This window comes from Cebus imitator, unplaced genomic scaffold, assembly GCF_001604975.1.
Source record: "Cebus imitator isolate Cc_AM_T3 unplaced genomic scaffold, Cebus_imitator-1.0 Scaffold1074, whole genome shotgun sequence".
NCBI classification, from domain to species: Eukaryota; Metazoa; Chordata; class Mammalia; order Primates; family Cebidae; genus Cebus; species Cebus imitator.
Window position 1 is genome coordinate 1 of NW_016108389.1, and position 22,683 is coordinate 22,683.

Sequence of the window (22,683 nt, forward strand, 5' to 3'; positions counted from 1 at the left end):
CAAAGCAGCCGCGCGGGGCAAAGCAGCCGCGCGGGGCAAAGCAGCCGCGCGGGGCAAAGCAGCGGCGCTGGCCGAAACAGCCGCGCTGGCGACCCTGGAGCACCTCTTCCCGCGAGTTTCCTAGTCTGTGGGCAATAAAAACGCGGCGTCCACTCACCCTCTGCGCTTTCACTGGGAGCTGCAATCCTGAGCTGTTCCTAAACGGCCATCTTGGATCAAACCCCCCATCCCTTAAGTTTTTAGGGTTCTCTTCTTGTTTCTGCTTATTTTCACTCATGGTAGCTTATTTCCTTGTGTGTTATATGAGCTCCAGCTTGGCAAGAATTTATCTGTGGGAATCTCACACAGCCTGAGTTGAGAGAATCCAGAGAGATTTCCATTTGCTTCTTCTAAGCAGTCCTGGGAGCTCATAACTTGGGACCACTTTTTATAAAACTCTCAGCAAAATGTTCTTCAAACCACATGGGTAGTGTAGTTCTGAATCACCAACCCACCTGAAGGAAGTCTGGTGGTTATAAATTCCTACAGGAGGCTTTTCACTTATTTCCCCTGAGAGCCAAGGAGAGACAGATATACTTTCTTGTTTCTTTTTGCTGGTTAAGCAACTTTTACTAAGAGTGTAAAGATTTGCCTTTTGAGGGTCTCAGATTTATGTGAGAGTCTCAGTCTCAACTCCCCACCTTGTACACACTGGAGGTCTTGTTCTCTACTTCTGTAATGTTTTTAAAACTCAGAACTCTTAGTTACTATGATTGGCAAATGCCTCCAGGGCAACTGTGGTTTCTACATCCACTTATCACTTTTTTTCAGTTTTTCTTCATTTTGGGGCCCTATATTTATAAAATTTCCCTTAATTTTTTGACAGGTCGGTAGTGCACTTAAGAAGACAATTTGCAGGGGGGAGTTTTATTGTTGTTATTGTTATTTAGTCCACTGTATTGATACACTTATTTAGTCCACTATATTAATAGCCCCCATTTAGCAGATGATGAAACTAAGACCCGAAGAAGGAAGTGAGTTGCCTGAGGTCATACTGCTGGGTCAACAATTGAACTGGCACTGGAACCAAATGTTCTTGATTCCTAGTTTAGAGTTCTTTCCCTCTGGGCAAATGTGCCTCATCTCCCTTTCTCACTCAAGTATCTCTCTTATGTTTAGTCCTATGAGGATCTGGTTCAGCGTCTGGAGCCAGTTATAATGGAGCTAGAACGACAGGAGAATGTACTGGTAATCTGCCACCAGGCTGTCATGCGGTGCCTCCTGGCCTATTTCCTGGATAAGAGTTCAGGTACCACCTTCCTCTCTGTTTTGGGGAAGTTTGATGGGATTTGAGACACTGACACCAGCAATTAGATATCTATATCTTAGTAGTTAAGAGTATCTAAAACAAGGATGCCTAGGTTCAGATTCTTTCTCTTTCTCATACTAGCTGTACTACCGTTCACAAATTACTTTAACCTCTCTGGCTTCGATGTCCTCATCTGTAAAATGGGGAGAATAATGATGAATTTTAAATAACATAGGTAAAAAGTTTAGAACTGTTCATGACACATTCTATGGGCTATGTGCTAGCTGCTATTATTAGTATAGTATTATTCTTAGCTAACATTTTCAAAGCCAACATTAACAATCTGCCTCAATCTGGAAAAGGTGAGCTAGTATTTCTCTGAAACATGCCACCATCAGGTGATAGTGGGGCCTTTCACAGCTTCATGATCCTGATTACAAGTTTCTGTCCTTGCTATAGGGGTAATTTCCCCCAAGATAGTGATGCTTTTCATTTTAAATTGTTTTTCAAATGATAATTTATTTTTTTAAAAAAATATCTAGGCATTGCATTTACAGAGTATTTACACACTGACTACATAGGCTGAACTGCAAACTGGGGCAGCTGGCCTGGCAAAAAACTGTTATATCACTCCAAATGTTAGCATTTCCAGGATACTTTTAAAGTGTCTCAGAACAATGCAAAATTATATTCAATGTCTACAGTGTTTTGCAGTCTAGGATCTTTTCTTTGATGCTAATTTGAAAATAAAGAACACTGTAATATGGAGTCATCCAGAATTGGAACCTGGGTACTTGAGAGCTTAACATTAAATAAGGAATTTCCTCTCTCTGATCTTCAATTTCTTCACTGGAAATTTGTGATAGGATGTGTGGTGGGGGTCCTTGCACTTCTAGATTTCTCTATGTTCACATCTCTACTTTTCAGAGCAATGTTTTGAGACTATGAGGGAGGTGCTGGAACTCCCATTGCCCAGATGAGGTAATGGAGACCCGGAGAGGTGAAGTGACTGGCCCAAGGTCATGGGGCTAAGAGTGTCAGGGATAGACATTGATCCCAGGTACATGCCAGAGGACTTCCCCTCTCAGATATGCGTGGAGTGCTTTTTACACACAGGCCTCCTGTCTTGGGAGCCAGACAGGGCAGCACTGGACAGATATTCTTACCCCCTCCACCCCATTACTCAGGTGAATGCTGGAACAAGGCCCAGAGAGATGATGTGACTGAGAATGCAGACCCACAGAACCTCAGGGCTGGGGCACCCTCAGAGTACATCTAGTCCAATACTGCCCTGTGAGATGAAACACAGGACCAAAGAGAGAAGAGGCTGGGCCAAGGTCACTAGTGGAGGCAGTGGCAGAGCTGGGTCAGAGATCTCCGGCAAGTGGCTTCCCTTCTCTGAGTCTGTTTCCTCAAGTATATAAGGAGGATGTACAGTATAGCTCAGATTGTCTTTGAAGGTGTCATGAGGCAGTGGGCACTACGCACTACGCCCTTAGCCCAGGGCCTGATGAGGACAAAAACAAGGAGGAGCAGGAGGATGGATGCCCAGGAAGGAAAGCACCCAACCCGATGTTTCGGGAGGCTGGAAGGGAGGGGGCAGGCCTCGGAAACCTAGCATGGAACCTGGCATTCGGGAAGCCATGAGGGGTGGGGATCACGAAAAATGAGGGGAGGTGGGGGGGGGTTTGGGCAAGGGGGCGGGAGGGGGGGTGTCAGGAGAGAGTGTGCAGCAGGTGGCTGTGTCACCCCCAGGACACTGGGAGTCCCTGGATGGCAGGGGTGGCCACCAGCAGGGCCCAGTGCACGCACCCTGGCCTCAGGGGGCCCTGGGTTCAAGTCCCTGCTCTGCCACTTCCTGGCTATGTAACTTGTGGAGAGCGTCTTCCCTCTCAGAGCCTCAGTTGGCCAAAACCATGAAATGGGCTTACCTCCCCGCTTCATGCGGGCTTGCCCGAGAAATGGAAACATAGGCCCTTATAAGAAATTGTACATGGATAATCAGAACAACTTTATGTATAATGTCAATAACTGGAAACGTGAATTCACGAATATTCGTCCATCACCAGGTCTGGGGCGGGGGTGATCAGAGAGAGCAGGCCGGGCTGGGGGAAGGCTGTGGGAGCTGTCCAGTGCCACAGCAGGGTCTCAGAAAACACTTGCTGGCATGGACCATGTGGCTTTGTGGTGTGGGGTCTGCAGAAGGCCTCAGGCTGGGGGCGGAAGAGAAACCTGCCTCGGTCTCCTGTTTGCCATGTGAGTGAGGTGGTGGTCGTCTCCAGGGTGGCCGGTCTGAGCCTCCTGCAGGAGTCCCACTCCAGTCTGCCCCCATTTTCCACCAGGGCGCTCCTGCCACCCTGCTCTCCTCCTCTTTTCCCAGCTGCTTTCAGCACTGCCGCTACAGCGTAGGGGAAGGAGGCCCCTGGCGAGGCCCCACTGCAGCAAGGTGACGTGAAAGGTGCAGCGTCCAGCAAGCCTGGAGGCCTGTGGAGGCGGTGACCTGCCTCTGAGAGCTGCTTCCTGTTCCTTTCCGGTTGAGCTTCCGTATCTCAAGTGCCCTTTGCACACAGTGCTCAAACTCACTCCTGTGGCTTATGGTAAGTACTCCCACCCTGATCCAAGGACAGGCATATGGAGGCTATGAGCATGGCCCTAGTGCCTACCATTTGCCCCGAAGAGTCCTGCAGCAGGTTCCTTGGGTAGGTGGGTGGATGTCCTGGTGCGGATGGGACTGATGGTAGTAAGATAACATAGAGTAGGATGACTTCTAAATCTGGGGCTGGCTCCGACTTTCTGTGTCTCTGCCAGAGCACCCAGCACAGAGCACCAAGCTGCAGAAGGGGGCTTCCCCAAAGGGGACCAGAGGAAAATTGTAGGTTAGGACTGTATTGGAAAAAGAACACAAAGACCAGCCTGGACAGTTCATGCCCTTTCTTGGGGCATTAGCTATGAAAGGTCCATGAACAGGGAAGGGACAGAATTAAACCTATTCTGGGGTGTGAACAGGGCAGATGACCTATGGAAGCCTGGAGTAAGGTGCAGCCCACAGGGATGAAGCTTTGGGAGCTTCCATAGGCATTAGGCCTCCCCCGTCAGCCCAAAACCCCAAAGATGTACCCTCCTCCATCTTCAGGTTCCCTAGAACTGCCTTGTGACCTTCCACACTCCTGGTGTTGCCACAACCACATTGTCCTCCAGGTAAACTTCGCCTGGCACTGATTGCCCAAGGCAGTGACCCCAGGACTCTTCCACCTCTTCAGCACCTAACACAGCTTGGAAGATCTGCAGAGCTACATCAATATTATGTAGATGAGATTGCTCTCTTGTGGACCACAAGAGCTCTGGGCAGCCATAGACTTCATCTCTCATCTCCATCCCCATTTACAAATGTGCAACTGAAGTGCAGAGAACTAAGACTGTTAGGGGCAGAGGTGACAGGATGCCCTGTTGGCTGCTTCCTAGGCCTGGTGTCTTCCCCACACATCACACAGCTGTCTAAATTCCCCTCCCTACAGGAGAGTGACAATGTGTACACAGTATGAAGCTGGGGGTGTGGGTGGTGATAGGGGGAGGTGACACCTGAGGGGAGACCTGTGCCTACCTCGGGGGCTTATGGACAGATGGATTATTCTTTTCCAAGGCTGCAAGGTGGAGTCCATCTACCTGAATGTGGAGGCCGTGAACACACACCGGGAGAAGCCTGAGGTAGGTGGAGGACGCCATTGCCCAAGCTGGCTGTGGACACAGCACACGGTGAAAGCACCTTCTCCACAGAAAGGCTGCCCCAACCCACCGAGCCTGGGTGTTTTGCACCAACAGGCAGAGCAACCAGCACCCAGAAATGCAGGAACCACAGCCCAGCCCTCAGGCACATGGAGATGGAGAGCTGGGCAGTTCCTGCCAAAAAGTCCTCAGGCTGAAATTTCCCCAAAGCCTACCTGAGGGTCAGGATCCAGGCCTGGCTGAAAGAGGGGAGCCTGGCAGTGAGGACAAGAGGCAGGGGAGGGGCTGGGACCCTACCCTGCTGTCTCCTTCCTATTAATCCCGCGCTCTCTCTTCAGAATGTGGACATCACCCGGGAACCTGAGGAAGCCCTGGATACTGTCCCTGCCCACTACTGAGCCCTTTCCATGAAGTCAAACTGCCTGTGTCCTCATTGCCTTCCACCTTTAGGAAATGCTGTCTTTGCTCTTCTTCTACTCTGCCTTGTCCTCACGGAGGCACCCCACTTCCAGTGAAGAAGTCCTCAGCAGCTCCCAAACGGCCTTGCTTATTGGCCGCAACCAAGGAGCTATCTAGCTCTGGATGAAACTTACTTTCTTAATTCCTATTCTCTGACGAATAAAGACTTACTGCCTACAAGAGGAGAGGAGGGGGTCATGGCGAGGCTTTTCCAATTGTTCTTAAGGTACTGATCCTAATCCTGACTCGGCTCTGCTGCTGAGAGCATGGAATGGGTGAGTGCTTCCTGGAAGGAAGTTCTACAGTAGCACCTCCAAAGATGGGGGAGAAGATAGGTGCCTGTGAGTGCCTGTGGGCCTTGTTCCTTGATGAGCAAGGTGGCTGGGGGCATGACACTTTCATCCTTACGCTCAGAGAAGAATCTGGCACTTGAGCCAGGTGCTCCTCTCTTCTCCAGCTCTTGCTGCCATCCTGAGTGATTTCACTGTTTATGTGTATGATCTAACCAATACTCTGGCCTCCCAGTCCCCTGAGCCCCTCAACTCCAGTGATCATGTTCTCCCCTTCATCCACCTGCTCCATGGATTTTGGTATCATCTCTCTGGTCTGACTTCTTAAATACAAGCATCCAACTGTCTGACCACTGCCCAACCCCAACCCCAGTCCTTACAACTCTGTCATCCACTGAATCCCAGCGGCATGCCTCCATACAAAAGGCATATATGTAGTATTACCTTTTTTCGTTTTTGAGACAGGGTGTCACTCTGTCACTCAGGCTGAAGTGTAGTGGTGCAATCTTAGCTCACTGCAGCCTCGAACTCCTGGGTTTAAGCAATCCTCCCACCCCAGCCTCTCTTACAAGTAGCTGGGACCACAGGTGCACACCACCATACCCAGCTAATTTTTAAATTTTTTGTAGAGACGAGGTCTCACTATGTTATCCAGGCTAGTTTCAAACTCCTGTGCTCAAGCGATCCTCCCATTTTCGCCTCTCCCAAAGTGCTGGGATTACGGACATGAGCCACTGTGCCCAGCCTGTAGTATTTCTTGAATGAACAATATTTGTTGCTGTATAGCATCAAGAGCAGAGTCCTTTGAATGCTCTATTGTCCCCCAGTCTATCCTTAGTGTTCTGTCCCTAACTGTTGGATCCTATGGTCTAGCTCTTCAGTCACTCTTCATGCAGCTACTCTAAGCCAGGTGCCAGCGACCCAGTGGTAAAGAGACAGACTCATAAACTTGCTGCCTTTGTTCCCTTATCCTTCCATCACAACCAGCCAGCAAGACCTAAACCTTGCGTAATCCACTTCTCCTTTTTTTGTTATTGTCTACTACAAAAGTTGCTGATCACTGCTTGAAGCAGATCTATATTTATCTGCGTCCACAGCCACCCTTAAGTCCTATTCAAAATCAGGGTCGTCTTCTCTGGTACCCTATTCCATCCTACCTTCTCAGGGATGGGCTACTTCAGTTAATTCCTGACTCTTCCATATCGATCTCCTGTCCCTATTAGCTTTTGCCTCACAGTCTATACAATATGCTCAAGTTTTCCTCTCCTATTCTAATTAAACCCTCCCTTGTTCCTATGTCTACACCTAGTGATCTCTGCCTTTCCCTCCATTCTTACACCAATGGCTCAAAATCAATCTGTACTTAGTGTCCACAACCCTCTCCCTTTGCCTTCTGCTCCAGGCTTTCCCTGTCCATCTTTCCCCAAGCTGTTATCCTCTTGCCTGCCATGCGTTCCCCAGGCCGCTATCTTGCCTTTGAGCCAAAAGCTGGAGCCCCACGTTCTCCAAAGAGCTTTGCTGATCTCCAGCTCTTCTATGAACCCAAGATGTCACTCTACAACTACCTAGGCACATTAAAAGACAGAAAAAAACTCCAATTCATGTTGCAAATTTAATGTAACTCTGATACCAAAATATGACAGCACACAGAAAGCAAACAATAAAGCAGGAACAGCAAACAGATTTTTTCATCATGTGACACCCTCAGCTGATTGGTTGTAGCTGCTTAGACTGCTGTGAGGACAAAGATTCCAAGGATGTACTTTGGCTCCATGGAAAGGACTACTGCAATTTATTAGCGGTATCTGTAAACATGGGGAATAAATCTGAAATCAAAACAAATAGGAAAACATTTTAGCACCAAATATACTGTCTTCTCATAATTCCTTCATTGCCCTCATCTTTCCACCCCGCTCACCTGCCTCAGTGTTTCTTATAACATCTCCCAGCACTTATACCCATCCCTGTGGATCCTGGCTATGGAAATATTGTAATTACCTGAAATCTCACTAGCCATAGGAGAAGCCACAGGCACCAAGGCTGGCGGCTCCACTGCCAAAGCCAACACTGGTGCTTGGTCCACCACCAAAGCCAGCACCAGTGTTTGGTCCACCGCCGAAGCCAGCTCCTGTGCTCGGTCCACCGCTGAAGCCACTGGTGCTTGGTCCACTGCAGAAGCCAACACCAGTGCTTGGTCCACCACTGAAGCCAACAATAGAACTGGGTCCACTATTGAAGCCCGTGCTGGTGCTGGGTTCGCCAGTAAAGCCAGTGCTGGTGTTGGAACCACTGCCAAAGCCAATGATGGTACTCAGTCCTCTGTTGAAGCTGGCATTAGGCCTACTGCCAAAGCCATCGCTGGTGCTGAGGCCACCACTAAAGCCAGCACTGGTGCCAAGTGTGCTGCCGAAACTAGCATTGGTGCCCAGTCCACCACCAAAGGCACCACTAGTGACCAGTCCACCACCAAAGCCAGCACTGGTGCCCAGTCCGCCACTGAAGCCAGCGCTGGTGCCCAGTCCACCACCAAAGCCAGTGCTGGTGCCTGGTCCTCCACTGAAGCCAGCGCTGGTACCTAGCCCACCATCAAGGCCAGAACTGGTGCTTACGCTGCCACTGAAGCCAGCACTGGTGCCTAGGCCACCACCAAAGCCAGCACTGGTGCTCAGTCCACCACCAAATCCAGCACTGGTGCTTAACCCGTTGCCAAAGCTGAAGCCGGTACTGGTGCTGGGTCCATCACCAAAACTAGGGCTGGTAGCACCACTAAAGCAGGCACTGGTGCTAGGAGGGCCACCAAGGCATAGGTTAGTATTAGATGCACTGCCAAAGCAAAGGCTGGTGCTGGGAGCTCCACCAAAACAGAGACTGGTGCTGTGAGCACCACCAAAGCTGACACTGGTGCTGGGAGCAGCACCAAAGCCAATGCTGTTGCTGGGAGTACCACCAAAGTCAGTAGTGGTACTAAGTGCCCCACTGAAGCCAGCACTGGTGCTGAATGCACCACCAAAGCCAGGGTTGGTGCTGGGTGCACCACTGAAGCCAGCACTGGTGCTGACAGCACCACTGAAGCCGGCACCGGTGCTGACGGCACAGCCAAAGCTGGCATTGGTGTTGAGTGCACCACCAAAGCCAGCACTGGTGCTGGGAGAGCCACCAAAACAGACACTGGTGCTTAGTATACCACCAAAGTCAGTACTGGTGCTGATAGCACCACCAAAACCAGCATTGGTGTTGAGTGCACCGCCAAAGCTGACACTAGTGCAGGGAGAGCCACCAAAGCAGACACTGGTGCTGAGTGTACCGCCAAAATCAGCACAGGTGCTCATAGCACCACCAAAACCAGCACTGGTGTTGAGCGCACCACCAAAGCTGGCACTGGTGTTGAGAGCACCACCAAAGCCAGCACCAGTGCTGGGTGAGCCATCAAAGCAGATGCTGGTGCTTACTGTACCACCAAAATTGGCACTGGTGCTAGAAGAGCCACCAAAGGAGACACTGGTACTGAGTGTGCCTCCAAAGCCAGTACTGGTACAGGGAGAGCCACCAAAGCAGATACTGGTACTGAGTGTACCACCAAAGCTACCACTGGAGCTGGGAGAGCCACCAAAGCAGACACTGGTGCTGAGTGTGCCTCCAAAGCCAGTGCTGGTGCTAAGCGCACTACTGAAGACTGTGCTCGTTGTGGGTGCACTGCCAAAGCTGGTGCTGGTGCTGAGTACACCACTAAAGCCAGCAGTGGTGCTGAGTATGCCTCCAAAGCCAGAGTTGACTCCACCACTGAAAGTGGCACTGGTGCTGAGTGGGCCACTAAAACTAGAGCTGACTCCGCCACTAAAGCTGGCACTGGTACAAGGCATGCCACCAAAGCTAATGCTAGATTCACTGCTGAAACTAGTGCTGGTGCTGGGTGCACCACCAAAGCTACTGCTGGCTGCATTGCTGAAGCTGGAGCTAGTGCTCAGTGTGCCACCAAAGCTAATACTGGCTGTACTGCTGAAGCTGGCACTGGTGCTGGGTGCACCACCAAAGGTAATGCCAGGTCCACCACTGAAGCCACCACTGGAGCTGGGTGCACCATTGAAGCTAATACTAGCACCATCGCTGAAGCCAGCCCTGGTACTAGCTCCTCTGCTGAAGTTGACGTTGGTGCTGGCATCTGCATTTTCTTGGGCTCTCGCCTCAATTTCAAATGAAAATCTGCTCCAGGTCTGAGCATCATCGCCTAACTCTTCCCTTGTTAGGCAGTCGATATCCATGTCATCCCAATTCCAGGGCCCAGCCACAGCTTCCTCTCCAATCCCCATTTGGGCTCTTGCCTCAGCCCTGGCTTCAGCCTCAGCCACAGCCACAGCTGCAGCTTGGACTTCCATCTCCACTGCCTCGCGGTACTGCACAGCCCAGTCCTTGGGGTCTTTCTTCTGCACCTGAAATGGGGATGATAATCATAAGGAAAATAACTCTAGTAATCATGTATTAATCTATGGGCTTTGTATTGTATTAGTAGTGATAAATTTTTTTAACTTTTTAGTTATTGGGGCTCTTTCATGGGTCAGTCCTGAAATCTAGTTTCAGCTCTGATGACTTACGTGCTATATGACCCTGGACAAGTTACTTAACCTCATTTAGCCTAAGTGTCTTCATTTATAATTACAGGAAATGATAAGAGAGTAAATATGTTATGAACTGAAGGGTTGTGCCCACCCCCAAATTCGTATGTTGAATCCCTAATCCCCCAGTGTGATTGTATTTGGAGATAGGGCCTTTATGGAGGTAATTAAAGCTAAATGAGGCCATAAGGGTGGGGTCCTGATCCAACAGGATTAGTGTCCTTATAAGAAGAAACGCCAGAAAGCTTGCTCTCTCTCACACACACACACAAAACCATGCGAGGACACAGCGAGAAGGCAACCATCTACAAGCCAGGAAGAGAGAGCCTTCACCAAGAACTGACCCTGGTGGACCTTGACCTGGGATTCTCACCCTCAAGAACTATGAGAAATTTGTTTTCTCATCCACCCAGTCTGGGGTATTTTGTTATGGCAGCCCATGCTGATTAATACAAAGCATGAAGAATGAATGAGATGATGTAAACTATATATCTAGCAGCACTTTAGGACATAAATGAGGCTCCATATGTTTATATATGAACTGCAGGCTGCTCTGTACCTGCCCATCCCTGTGCATTGCCTGCCCCAGCCAAGGTTATCCCATTGCCTTAATATGCCAAGCTCGGGCAGCTCTCCTATTACCTTGCATGCAAACTTGAGGACTTTCATCTTGCTAGTCTCATGGTAGGAGCGCAAGCCCCAGAAGAACTCATATTCAGGTGGTCTGCTGTTAGGGACCCTCTTGTATTCCAGGTACCTTGGAAAAAGGAAATGAAACTTGTTTCTAACCAAGCAAACCTGCTGTCTAAGCACTAGATGCCAGGTGGCAACCTCCTTCAAACAAATACAAATAGCCCCTGGAGAAGGATTTCTAAGACCCTTCAGCCTCAAACTCACTACCAAACATAGTTCACAGTCTTGGCTTCCAATACTGAGCCATTTCCCACTGGCCCTGTGCAAAGCAGTCCCTTGGGTTTCTCCAGGGGACACATGTATAGGGCATGATGTCACAGGAAGGCCAAAGTATCATGCCATCTGTGAGGAGTAAGCCCACATTCCTGTTGGGTGTGTTGTAAACAGAGGAGCCATTCTTAAGGCCCCCTGCTCTGAGCACACCTCACTGCAAGGGCCTTGGGTTGAGGCTGTCCCAGTCCTGTAAAGGTCTGGCCATGGGAATTTTAGACAGTATCAGTTCTAGGACACAGGATGCCCGTCCCTCTCGAGCTAGTATAAGAAAGGCACTGACTAAGCACTTTCTGAACAAGATCAGTATACCGAGAAAACTTCAGGGCCAGACAGAGCCCCAAACACCACTTACTTCTGCTTCACAAACTCGTCTGTGATGAGCTTCCTCACTTCTCCAAAGAGTGAATGCCTCACCCTGACAATGGGAAAAATAACCCATGAACACAGATCAGAACTGCCCAGATGAGGGCAGAGCCATTTCTCAACATGGAAGAGACCTCTCTAGTGCATAGGGCAGTCTCAATGAAGCAAAGAAAGTAGTGAGCACATGGCCACTAGACGCAAGCATTTGAGACCAGATGTCGCTTTGTCAGGGATCCCTGAAGGTCTATCTAACATCTCAGCTTAGAACAGACAGAGGACATAGAGGAGAGACAGAGCAGACAGTTCAGGACCATTTGCCCATCATCCACCCAGGTCAGAACCCTGGGCCCTCTACCCAATCCAGCACCCCCACCCACTCCACCAGACCACCAGATTGATGCAATCCTAGGACCGTCCTCTCTTGCCAAAGGACAACATGGACAGCAAGCGCGGAGAGAGCCCAATCATACCCAGGGCGCAGCCCCAACTTGCGCAGCACCTCCCAGATGACAGCTGCGAGGGGAGGCAAGAGGAGACAGGGACAGAAATTGAACACATGGAATCCAGACCATGGCCTCCCGTTCAGCTGCATGCCCAGCCACTCACCCTCACTGGCCTTGTTGCCATTCATAAAAATGACACTCAGAATCACCATGAGGAGACCCAGCTTGGGTGTGTCCTTGGTCCTAAGGGAATAACAGGACAGAAAGAAGGTTTATGTTCAGCACCCATCCGCAAGACACACCAGCCAGCTCACTAGGCTAGCCTCTCCCAGATTCCTCAGATGCAGAATTCTGCCCAGTCTCTGCTTCCAGCTCTATGCCACCCTGGGAAAGGCACTTAGACTTGCAAGCCTTGGTCTATTATTCAGTAAAATGGGAAAATCATATTCTCCCTTCCCCAGGTTGCCAAGAAGAATGGAATATCAACCTGGTACAACACAAGCCCTCAGTCAATGTGAGTCCCTTCTTTCTCTCTCAGAACCTTCAGCCCCACTGACACTCCTGCACTTCGTGCATCCTGACCCACCCACAACAGGAAGCCCTCCTTGAGAACCACTCTGCCAAGGCCAGGCCAGGCACCCAGTCAGAAGAGGCAAACAATGACAGGCCTGCCTTCCGGGGAAGCTTCTACAGAGACAGCAAACCTGACAGCAGGAATGTCCCATCCCAGGCTCCTATACCCTTCAGTCAATCATAAATCAGGCATCACTACTGTGAGCAAGGCTCCAACTATGCATGGGAGCTGGGACAGGGCTTTTGAGACCCTTTTTTTTCCTGACTTTCTAAGAGGATGGAGGAAGCAGAATAAAGAAGGAGCAGTAGTACACGGCCAAAAGCAGAAGCCCCCCACACCTCAGCCCTTTCCCGGCTTACGTTCCCAGTATGCCTGCATCAGTGGGCTCTAAGGTGCTGAGAAGAATGTACAAGTGGTCATTCTTATCAATTTCCTTCAATTGAATCCCAAATACCTGTGGATGGGGAGAACAGCTTGTGAGATGACAAATTCAGCTTCCGGGGCATGCTGCAACTCCCTATGTACCTAGGAGTTGTGTATGTGTGAGAAATCAGTGAGCTGACGCACATAAAAGACACAGCTAAGTGCCTGGCACCCAGTAACCACGCAGCAAATGTACTATTGTCATCGGCATCTTTGTGATGAGTGGGAATCTAGGGAGACAGAGAATGGGGAATGAAAGGGAGAAGTGAGATCTGACATGCATGGCAGGAGCTGCAGACAGAAGCTAGGACTAAGTTGGGTGGCTTGGGTCCTAGCTGTGCTTTTACCAATGACTTGCTATGTGACCCATCGCTAGTCTACACCCCACCCTAGGCCATTGTCTGCCCATCAGCATAGTGATGGGGCTGGATTAGGAGACCTCTTTGGTTTCCCTGAGAAGGGACTTGTATATCTTTGTTCAGTTCAAGGCTTCCCCACTGTACCCATCCCCCAGGGCTACCCCTTCACCTTCTCCAAGGAATAGCCTGCTCGTTCAATGATTTCAGGATACACATCAGTGTATTCTTTGATGATGTCCTTCAGCATGTCTGCAATGGGAGAGTGTCACGAGCACCTGGACTGAAGAGATGCCAGGTGGCCCCCATGCCCAAGCTATAGACTCTTTGCCAACCACACCATGGTGGCATAACCAGGTTCTGAGCTTATCAACAGAGACGCTAGCACTGCCAAATTAGAACTTTGGGAAGACGGAGATATAAGCAGAAGAGCAAGGGATACCCCTAGCACAATGGTGTAAGGGCAATGGAGGGCAGAGCTCGGGGCAGAGGGAGAATTGGTAGGACTTTACCTGAGCGCTTGATGGGAATCTTCGTCTGGTCTTTAGCTAACAGGTACTTCACCAAATCGTTTGCCTGGCAGAGTAGAAAAAGATGGAAAGACCAAAACAAGTTTGCAGAAAACTTGAGATGATGGCAAAGAAAAGGGCAGCCAAGGCAGTAGAAAAGGCAGAGCGAAAAGGACAGCATTCTTACCCTCCCTTGCAAAAGGGCCACATCCCGAGGTGGTGGTGCTTCAGGCTCCTGGGATGACTGGAGCTTGGCAGCTCTGCGGCGAGCCTTGCCCCTCCGGGCTTTAGGTGATCTCAGGGAGAGCAAGGCTCTCCGGGCCCAAGCAGCCAACCGAGTCCTTGATGCCCTGCGGGCCCAAAAGGCTATGGGACCTCTTGAAGCCCTGCGGGCCATTGAGGCCATTAGGGCCTTTGAGACCCTTCGGCCACCTGTGGTTCCAGAAGTCTGACTCTGATCACTGCTGCCATCCTCTTCCCCATCGAGATGCTTCACCTGCATCAACAGAGAGGAAGCTCGACATCACCAGATGAAGCAGGTGGTCCTTTTCCTTTCCCTATGTCTTCCAGGAAGCACCCGCTAATCCCACTCCTGTAGTAACAGCCTGACTCACTAGATGTTGGCCATGCTGAATCCCGGGTTCGTTTCTCACTGACTTCCAGGCAGGAGTTTCATCTGCCCAGCAGGCTAGGAGCAAACCAAGGGTGGGTGGGGCCTGAGTCTTTTTCTCTTTCTGTGCCCACTACTGGCTCTGCTTGAACCATCCCAGACAAGCCTCTCTGGGACTCAGCTTCCTCTCTATAAAATTGGGGCTATGAGAATTACTTTCAAGATTTAATGAGATAACCTGCATAAATGTGCTTAGCTCAAGGCCTAACACAGGGCAGCTGCTATGTAAATATAAATTGCATTATATTCAGATTGCAGCTAGGTGTATTCCTTCTCTCTGAAGACAGGAATTACATCACATTCCTCTCAGTGCCCCCCACAGCCCTGATAAGCACAAGGATCTCTCTGAATGTTTGTAGAACAAATGNGTCAGTCATACTCAGGTGCCACTACTGTGAGCAAGGCTCCAACTGTGTGCGGGAGCTGAGACAGGGCATTTGAGACTGTTTTTCCTGACTCTCTAAGAGGATGGGGGAAGTAGGACAAAGAAGGGGTAGCAGGATGGATAAAAGCAGAAGCCCCCTTCCCATCCAGCCCTTTCCCAGCTTACGTTCCCAGTATGCCTGCAGAGGATTCCTGAGTGCTGATGAGAATATACAAGCTACTTTGCTTATCAATTTCTTTCAGATTGACTCGAAACATCTGCCAAGTGAAAGAACAGCCTATGAGATCACAAAATTCAGCTTAGGTATCAGTGAACTTTCTGGGCATCCTAAAACTCCTGGTGTACTTTGGGGGTTTTGCATGTGTGAGAACTCAGTGAGATAATGCATATAAAGCACCTAGCTAAGTGCCTGGCACCCAGTAAACATGCAGCAAACATACTACTGTCATCAACATCATCTTTGTGATGAGCAGGAGTCTAGAGAGACAGAGAATGGGGATAGAAGGGGGAGGTGAGCTCTGAAATACATGTGGAATGTGTCCAACCATGGATAGAAGCTGAGACTAAGTTGAGTGACTCAGGTCCTAGCCATGCTTTCATCACTGACTTGGTGTGTGACCCCTGGCAAGTCTACACCTCTCCCTAGGCCACCATCTGCCCATTCGCACAGTAATGGGGCTGGATTAGCAGGTCTCCGTGGTTCTCTCCAAAAGGGACATGTATATCTTGGCTCAATTCAAAGCTTCCCCATTGTGCCCATCCACCAGCACTGCGCCTTCACCTTCTCCAGAGCGTAGCTTGCTCGTTCAATGATTTCTGGGAAATATTCATCATATTCTTGGATGACATCCCTCAGCATGTCTGTAGAAAAGGAGAGGTGAAAGTAGCTGAGCTTAGCAGGGGCCACAGAGCTGCAGCCCTTTTGCGAGTCCAGTTGGGTCAGTGCAACCAGAGACCTGAAGTAAGTGAGTTAATGGGCGATGCCAGCCATGGCAGAGTGTGAGGAGGGCGGGTGTGGAGATATGAGAGAACGAAGAGGCCATAAAGTGTTACTCCCAGACTATGGGAGGAGAGGGGAGTGGAGCGGAGAGCTCAAGGAGGAGGGTTGGTAGGACACTACCTGAGCGCTTGATGGGGATCTTTGTCTGGTCCTTAACCAACAGGTATTTCACCAACTTATTAGCCTGGGAGGAGAGGAATAGATGGAGAGATCTTAACATGGCAGAGAAGAGGGCAGGTGAAGAAGAGAAGAGACTGGACAGCATTTGATTCTTACCCTTTCTTGTAAAATGGCCACATCTCGCGGTGGCGCAGGCCTCCAGCCCCATGGGATCCGCCTGTAATTACTGCCACTTCTCTCATCCCCATTCAGATGCTTGGACTTCATCATCAGAAAGAAGGAAGGTCCAGAGTCACCAGGTGAAAGAGATGACTCTGTTTTCTCACTTTGCCTCCTCCAGACAGAAAGTCCCTCTAACACCTTCCCCCCGCCTTGCAATAGTAGAGCCTGATCCTGACCTTGCAACTCGCCACCCTGAGTCCTGAGCTTATCTTTCACTGTCTTCCAGGAAGGAATTTCATTCCTCTGCCAGGCCAGGAACAACTGAAGATAAGAGCCTAAGGGTCTTTCTCTTCCTCTGGCCACCACTGATTATGCTAGCTGGTACCTCTTGAACAAGTCACTTCATTTCTCTGGGACTCAGTTCTCTTACATGTAAAACTGGGACCTATGATCCCTTGCTGGTAAGAGTTACTTTCAAGACATTCAGACATACCCTCTGGAAATGTACCCAACACAAAGCATGGCACACCATAACTACTATTTAAATACATGTAGAATTATATACAGGTTGTAAGAGGTGTAGGAATGTCTTATTTCCCCACCAATCTGTGAACTGCTAGGGGGCAGAAACTATATCACCTTCTTCTCAGCATCTTCCACTGCCTATCTGAACACAGGGACTACCTCAAAGAAAAAAGGCTCAGTAAACTTTTATAGAAGAAATGAACAAACTAAAAGGGTAGAAATGGAAAAGAAGGACAAAGTTAAGGATGGTAACGTCAGAGATCTCACCTTTCGGTTTCTTTTGCCCCGGGTCCTGGTTGTGGGCTCCAGACTCAACTGAGCCAGATAGTCATCTGCCAGGGCCTGGACAGCAGCAGCAACCTGAGTCTGAAGGGCACTTACGTTGGTCTGAGCAGTGGCCATCTTGGCCTGGGACCCTTGGTCAGCAACTGGAGTCTGGCTTTCAGTTGCCCGAGACTTAGTGGCAGCCTTCCGAGCCCTAGAGCCTCTCTTGACCCGCAGGGTGGCTGCTAGGGCTTGATTTGTGACCATTTGAGTGGCAAGTGGGGCTTCAGAGATCTCAGAAAGAGAATTTGGGCCCCTACTGGCAGCCTTCTTGCCCTTGGACTTTTTGGGCCTGATAGCTACTACTGAGGCCTCGATCTGCCTGGTAGCTGCCTCAGTGACATTTCGAGCCTCTACATGCTCAGTGTCAGTATTTATGACCTTAGCAGTTGTCTTCTTGGCTTTGGAGGCTTTCTTGGTTCGGATGGAGGCTGCTGTGGTGTGGATACTGGCTGTCTCACTGGTAATTTGGCCTTGGGTGATAGCTGTATGTGTGGCATTTGGAGTCAGTGAGACCTCGGTGGCACTAGCTATGGCCTTATTTGCAACCTTCTTAGCCTTGAAAGCTTTCTTCGGTTTGATAGAGGTTATCAAGGCCTGGGAACTGGCTGACTCATTGGCAACTGGAACGTGAATATTCTGTGAGATGACTGGTAGGTTTAGGACCTGCAAGGGTGACTTGAACTGTGTAGTGACACCCTCATAGCCAGCTGGGGATTGGGAGCCTTGGGCTGACTTGGCAGTAACTCTCTTCATCTTGTTGGCTTTCTTAGGCTGAGAAGTGACTGAAGAAGCCTGAGTATTGGCTACCTCAGTGGTAGGTGAAGCCTGGCTGATCTGTGTGATGACTGGCAGGTTTAAAGCCTGCAAAGTTATTTTGGGCTTGTTGGTGGCAATCTCACTGGCAGTTGGGACTGGAGGGGCAGCAGGTGCAGCCCTAGTAATAGCCTTTATAGGGGCCTTCTTGGTCTTGCTTTTCTTAGGCCGGTTGACAACTGGTGGGTCCATGGCCAGGGGGTCCTTGGTTGCCGCCAACAGGGTATGCATCAGCAAGACACTGTCCTCTTCTGTGGTCTCAGTCTGTAAATCTGGAGGGAAGGGAAGCCCCAGGCTCCCAGGGGGAGGCAGAGGGCCCTACACACTTAGGATTACAATCCTCTGGGCCATCTGGCCTCCCTAAAGCCCGCCCCTTTCCACAAAGGCCTTCCCTTTCTCTGAGCAGTGGTTAATTGAAATGGGGTGGGGGAAAGGTGTAGGGAGCAAGGAAGGAATAGAGTCAGGCAGGTTTTCCTCTCCTCTCCTTCACCATGTAAGTGAGGACTGAGACGGGTTAGGCAGGGAATTAATGCAACTACATGGTGGAAGGGGTCTGAAGAGCAGTAAGTGAATCAGGACCGGGCAGATGGCCTAGAGAGAATGTAGAGAGGCCTCACCTGAAATGGAGGCAACCTATATCCGTAGTCATTTCTCCTATCCATCTTTCTGGGAGGCCGAGTAACAGCTGAGCCTGAAGGGAATGGGCCTGAGATAGAGGAGAATGAGAAGGAGAGGGAGATTCATCAGACATCTCACCTATCCTTACGTAGGGGAGTCTCATGTAACCTTGGACCTAATCCTTTCAAATCCTGGGTTCTCATATCTAAAAAAACCCAGGCCACCTGGTTTCCAAGGCCCCGCTCCTTTTTCCTCCAAGAGGGTCAGTTCTACGACCCGCCCCTTTACACGCCCCCTCCGCAACTCGGTAGTGCGCATGCGCACCGACTAGAGGCGCCCCCAGCCCCCATCTCACGCCCACCGAGATCCCAAAAGAACCGGTTCGTCCAGGCTCTCCGTGCGCATGCGCCTTGGTAAACCGGACAGTTTCTGATCCCACATATGCCCCCTGCTCTCAGAGCAACAGAACATCTTGGCGCCAACCCTGACCCACTCTTTCTAACTGCATCACATCTCGATCCAACCCTTCTCCCAACACTAGCCCCCTCCCTCCCTTCTGCAGCACCACTCCGTACCGCCCCTAGCCCAACACCGCCCATCTCTCCTCTGCGGTACTGCCACGCACCGCCCCTTCCCAATACACCCCCCTCCCTCCGCTCTGCAGCACTTCTCTGCACCCTCCCTTCCTTTAATAAGCCCCCTCCCTCCGCTCTGCGGTACGTCTCCGCAACACCCCTTCCCCAACCCACACCACTCCCCCCTCTTTCCACGTCTGCAAGTGTGCAGCTCCGCCCTTTCTGCAACATGAATACCCCACCCCCAAATCCAACGGTTTGAACCTTCGGTGTATTCCTGTTCTCAAACCCTACCAGGTCCTGTATCTTCCCTGTTCAAACCGGAACCAACTGGGTCCTATCCCCTCCTTTCTCCTGTCTGAGTCTGGTCCTTTCCGCTATTCTCAAAAGGGATGCTGCCCACTCCTTTCTCTGGCTCCCGATCCCTCCATTCTGTGGCCCAAACAGGGTCCTGCCCCTTCTCCAGCCTAAACGGAGTCCTGCCGTCTCCTACCTCCCTCCCGAACTGTGTGTGTCCTCCTCCCCTCGTGCTACCGTCTGAAGGATTTCTCGATCCTTCCTTTCTGCGATCTGAGGTCTGCATCCCTCCCTTCCACGGCCCGAACCGAGTCCAGATCTTTCCTTTCTGTGGCCCAAAGGGGATTCCGCCTCCTACTTTCTCCTGTGCGAACTGGGTCCAGCCACCGCTAAAGATGACTTCCATGCGGTTAGGTCCCGAACCCCCAGCAGGTTTTCTTCAAACCTTAGGGGCGTGTGGAGTCGGGCACGTGGAAGCCGCAGCCAGGAAGCCCCCACAGGATCTACACTAAAGCCAGGAACCTCAACTCACCTCGCCTTCTTGAATCGAGAAGGCGTCCGCTCTCTCCAAGCCTCTCCTGAGGTCTGAGCCTAACCCCGCTCCCTGGCCGGAAGTGGTCCTGCCTCTTTCCGCCTCCAGAGGGGGTCTCCGTTCCTGCCTATCAGTCTCCTCCCCTCCATACCTACTTTAAACTTTCCATTCTCCTCAATGTAGCTCCTCTTTTCTGCTTACTGCCCCTATTCAGTTATCACTTCCTCTTATTCTCCATTTGACTTCTCTATTCCCCACACTGTATCTCTGTTCCTATTTGATTCTCCTGTTTCCCCTAGAAGGAATGTGCTTCTCTGAGCTCCCACAACAACCCTTCCTCAGACCCTCTATCCCAACACTATTTACATAGTGTTGTTATACCTTGTGTCTGGGTCTCTCTTCCCTAGAGCCACTCTGGAGCAGGGGAGTAGGTCATATTCATTTCTGTCTTTCAAGTACTACCAGATTAAAACATTTAGAAGCTCTAAACATTAAAAGATAGGGTGCCCCTACATAAGCAATTCAGAACAAAAACAGTAATGTATAAAAATCTATGAAAAGTCTGTATTGATCCCACAATGACTATATTGATGCTTTAAAAATAACAACTTGTACTTAGGCTGTCTCTTGTGACATGGTGCACTGTTTCCCCATGCAGAAAACAATTCGTGGCATTTATTTATTCATTCAGTCATTCAAAAGAAAGCAAGGATAACTATGCTTATGTCAAATAAAATAGACTTAAAGTAAAAAAACCATAAAACAAGATTTTAAAGGTCATTATATAATGATAATGAATCAATCCACCATGAAGATATAATAATTATAAATATATTTAATATATGCACCCACCATAGATGCACCTAAATATGTAAAACAAATGTTAATAGATCTGAAGGGAGAAGTAGACTGCAATACAGTAATGGTAGGAGACTTCAAGATCCCATTTTCAACAATTCACAGATCATCCAGACAGAGAAAATCGATAGGGAAACATTGAACTTGAACTATAATTTAGACAAGAAGGACCTACAGAATATTTTATTCACTAGAATATACATTCTTCTCAAACACACATAGAAAATTCTGCAGGATAGATTACAAATCAGGCCAAAAACAAGTCTTAACAAATTTAAGAATATTGAAATCACATCGAGTAATATATGCACAAAGGTATGGAACTAGAAATCAATAATGATAAGAATTGTGGGAAAGTTATAAATATATGGAAATTAAACAACATACTCCAGAACAACCAATATGTCAAAGAAGAAATTAAAGGGAAATTTTAAAATATCTTGAGACAAGTGAAAATGTATGCACAACATACTAAAACTTATGGAATGCAGCAAAAGCAGTTCTAAGAAGGAAGTTCATAGCAATAAATACATACATGAAAAAGAAAAAAGATCCGAAAAAAGCAACCTAGCATCACACTTCAAGGAATTGGAAAAAGAAGAACAAACTAAGCTCAAAATTAGTAGAATAAAGGAAATAGTAAAGATCAGAGCAGAAATAAATGAAATAGAACCAATAGGAAAAAAATCAAAGAAACGAAGAGTTGGTTTTATAAAAAGATAAATAACATTGACAAGCCTTTAGCTAGATCAACTAAGAAAAAACAAGGGAAGATTCCAAATCAGAAATGAAAGAGGAGATATTACAATTAATACCACAGAAATGCAAAAGATTATAAGAGAATACTGGGAATAATTATATGCCAATAAATTGGATAACTTAGAAGAAATTGATAAATTCTTAGACACATAAAACCTACCAAGACTGAATCATGAAAAAATAGAAAATCTAAACAGATATATACTGAGAAAGGAGACTAAATCAGTAATGAAAGTCTCTCATCAAAGAAAAGCCCAGGACCTGGTGGATCCACTGCTGAATTTTACCAAACATTTAAAGAGGAATGAGTATCAATCCTTTTCAAATTCTACCAGTACATTGAAAAGGAGGAAATACTTCCAAAGTCATTTTACAAAACCTGAATTACCCTGATACCAAAACCAGACGAAGACACTGAAGAAAAGAAAATTACAGACCAATATCCCTGAGGAACATAGATGCAAAAATCTTGAACAAAATACTAGCAAACCAAATTCAACAGCATATTAAACAGATCATTCATCATGATCAAGTGTTATTTATCCCAAGAATGCAAGCATGGATCCTTGGGATAAATAACGCTTGAGCAGCTTGCATCCTTGGGATAAATCACACTTGATCACTGTGTGATCAACACATGCAAATCACTAAATGTGATACAATACCTTAGCAGAATAAAGAACAGAAACCACATGGTCATCTCAGTAGATGCAGAAAAGGCATTGATAAAATTCAACAATGCTTCATAATTAAAAAAAAAAAACTCAGCAAATTAGGTATAGAAGGAATGTACCTCAACACAATAAAGGTCATATGCAACAAACCTATAGCTAACATCCTACTCAATGGTGAAAAGTTAAAAAAAAACAGCTAACATCCTACTCAATGGTGAAAAGTTAAAAAAAAACAGCTAACATCCTACTCAATGGTGAAAAGTTAAAAAAAAACAGCTAACATCCTACTCAATGGTGAAAAGTGGAAAGCCCTTTCTCTAAGGTCAGGAATAAGGCAAGTATGCCTGCTCTCACCACTTACATT

At 48.6% G+C, this 22,683-nt stretch overlaps 2 protein-coding genes and 1 non-coding gene across 14 annotated transcripts; 1 reads left to right on the forward strand and 2 right to left on the reverse strand.

Moving 5' to 3' along the window:
- Window positions 1–240: 240 nt before the first annotated feature.
- On the forward strand, window positions 241–5,650 carry LOC108298766 (6-phosphofructo-2-kinase/fructose-2,6-bisphosphatase 1). The gene is made up of 5 exons (XM_017521354.2): window positions 241–1,288; window positions 2,265–2,269; window positions 3,828–3,885; window positions 4,929–4,993; window positions 5,350–5,650. The coding sequence occupies exons 1-5, from the start codon at window positions 1,198–1,200 to the stop codon at window positions 5,407–5,409; spliced, it is 279 nt and encodes a 92-aa protein (XP_017376843.2). The 5' UTR covers window positions 241–1,197; the 3' UTR covers window positions 5,410–5,650.
- A 1,703-nt stretch (window positions 5,651–7,353) lies between these two features.
- LOC108298764 (trophinin) lies at window positions 7,354–20,339 on the reverse strand. 12 transcript variants are annotated; one of them, XR_001822687.2, is made up of 14 exons: window positions 20,029–20,311; window positions 18,624–18,697; window positions 17,134–18,324; window positions 16,336–16,440; window positions 16,180–16,243; window positions 15,841–15,920; window positions 15,225–15,316; window positions 12,306–12,385; window positions 12,170–12,212; window positions 11,689–11,751; window positions 11,013–11,127; window positions 10,080–10,187; window positions 7,759–8,049; window positions 7,354–7,586 (listed from the first exon to the last, which is right to left on the reverse strand). XR_001822687.2 is itself a non-coding variant. In XM_037735885.1 (14 exons), the coding sequence occupies exons 2-13, from the start codon at window positions 18,666–18,668 to the stop codon at window positions 7,770–7,772; spliced, it is 4,269 nt and encodes a 1,422-aa protein (XP_037591813.1). In that variant the 5' UTR covers window positions 18,669–18,697; window positions 20,029–20,311; the 3' UTR covers window positions 7,354–7,586; window positions 7,759–7,769. The 12 variants fall into 12 exon arrangements, 11 of the variants coding, with proteins under 11 accessions (XP_037591813.1, XP_037591812.1, XP_017376836.1 ...); XM_037735885.1 differs by lacking the exons at window positions 15,225–15,316; window positions 15,841–15,920 and adding exons at window positions 13,076–13,170; window positions 13,668–13,747 and having other exon boundaries at window positions 7,759–9,127; window positions 9,158–10,187; XM_037735884.1 differs by lacking the exons at window positions 15,225–15,316; window positions 15,841–15,920 and adding exons at window positions 13,076–13,170; window positions 13,668–13,747 and having other exon boundaries at window positions 7,759–8,809; window positions 8,840–10,187.
- On the reverse strand, window positions 11,361–11,489 carry LOC119469939. Its single transcript, XR_005198800.1, has one exon. It is a non-coding gene; the product is annotated as a small nucleolar RNA SNORA11 (small nucleolar RNA).
- Window positions 20,340–22,683: the final 2,344 nt, after the last annotated feature.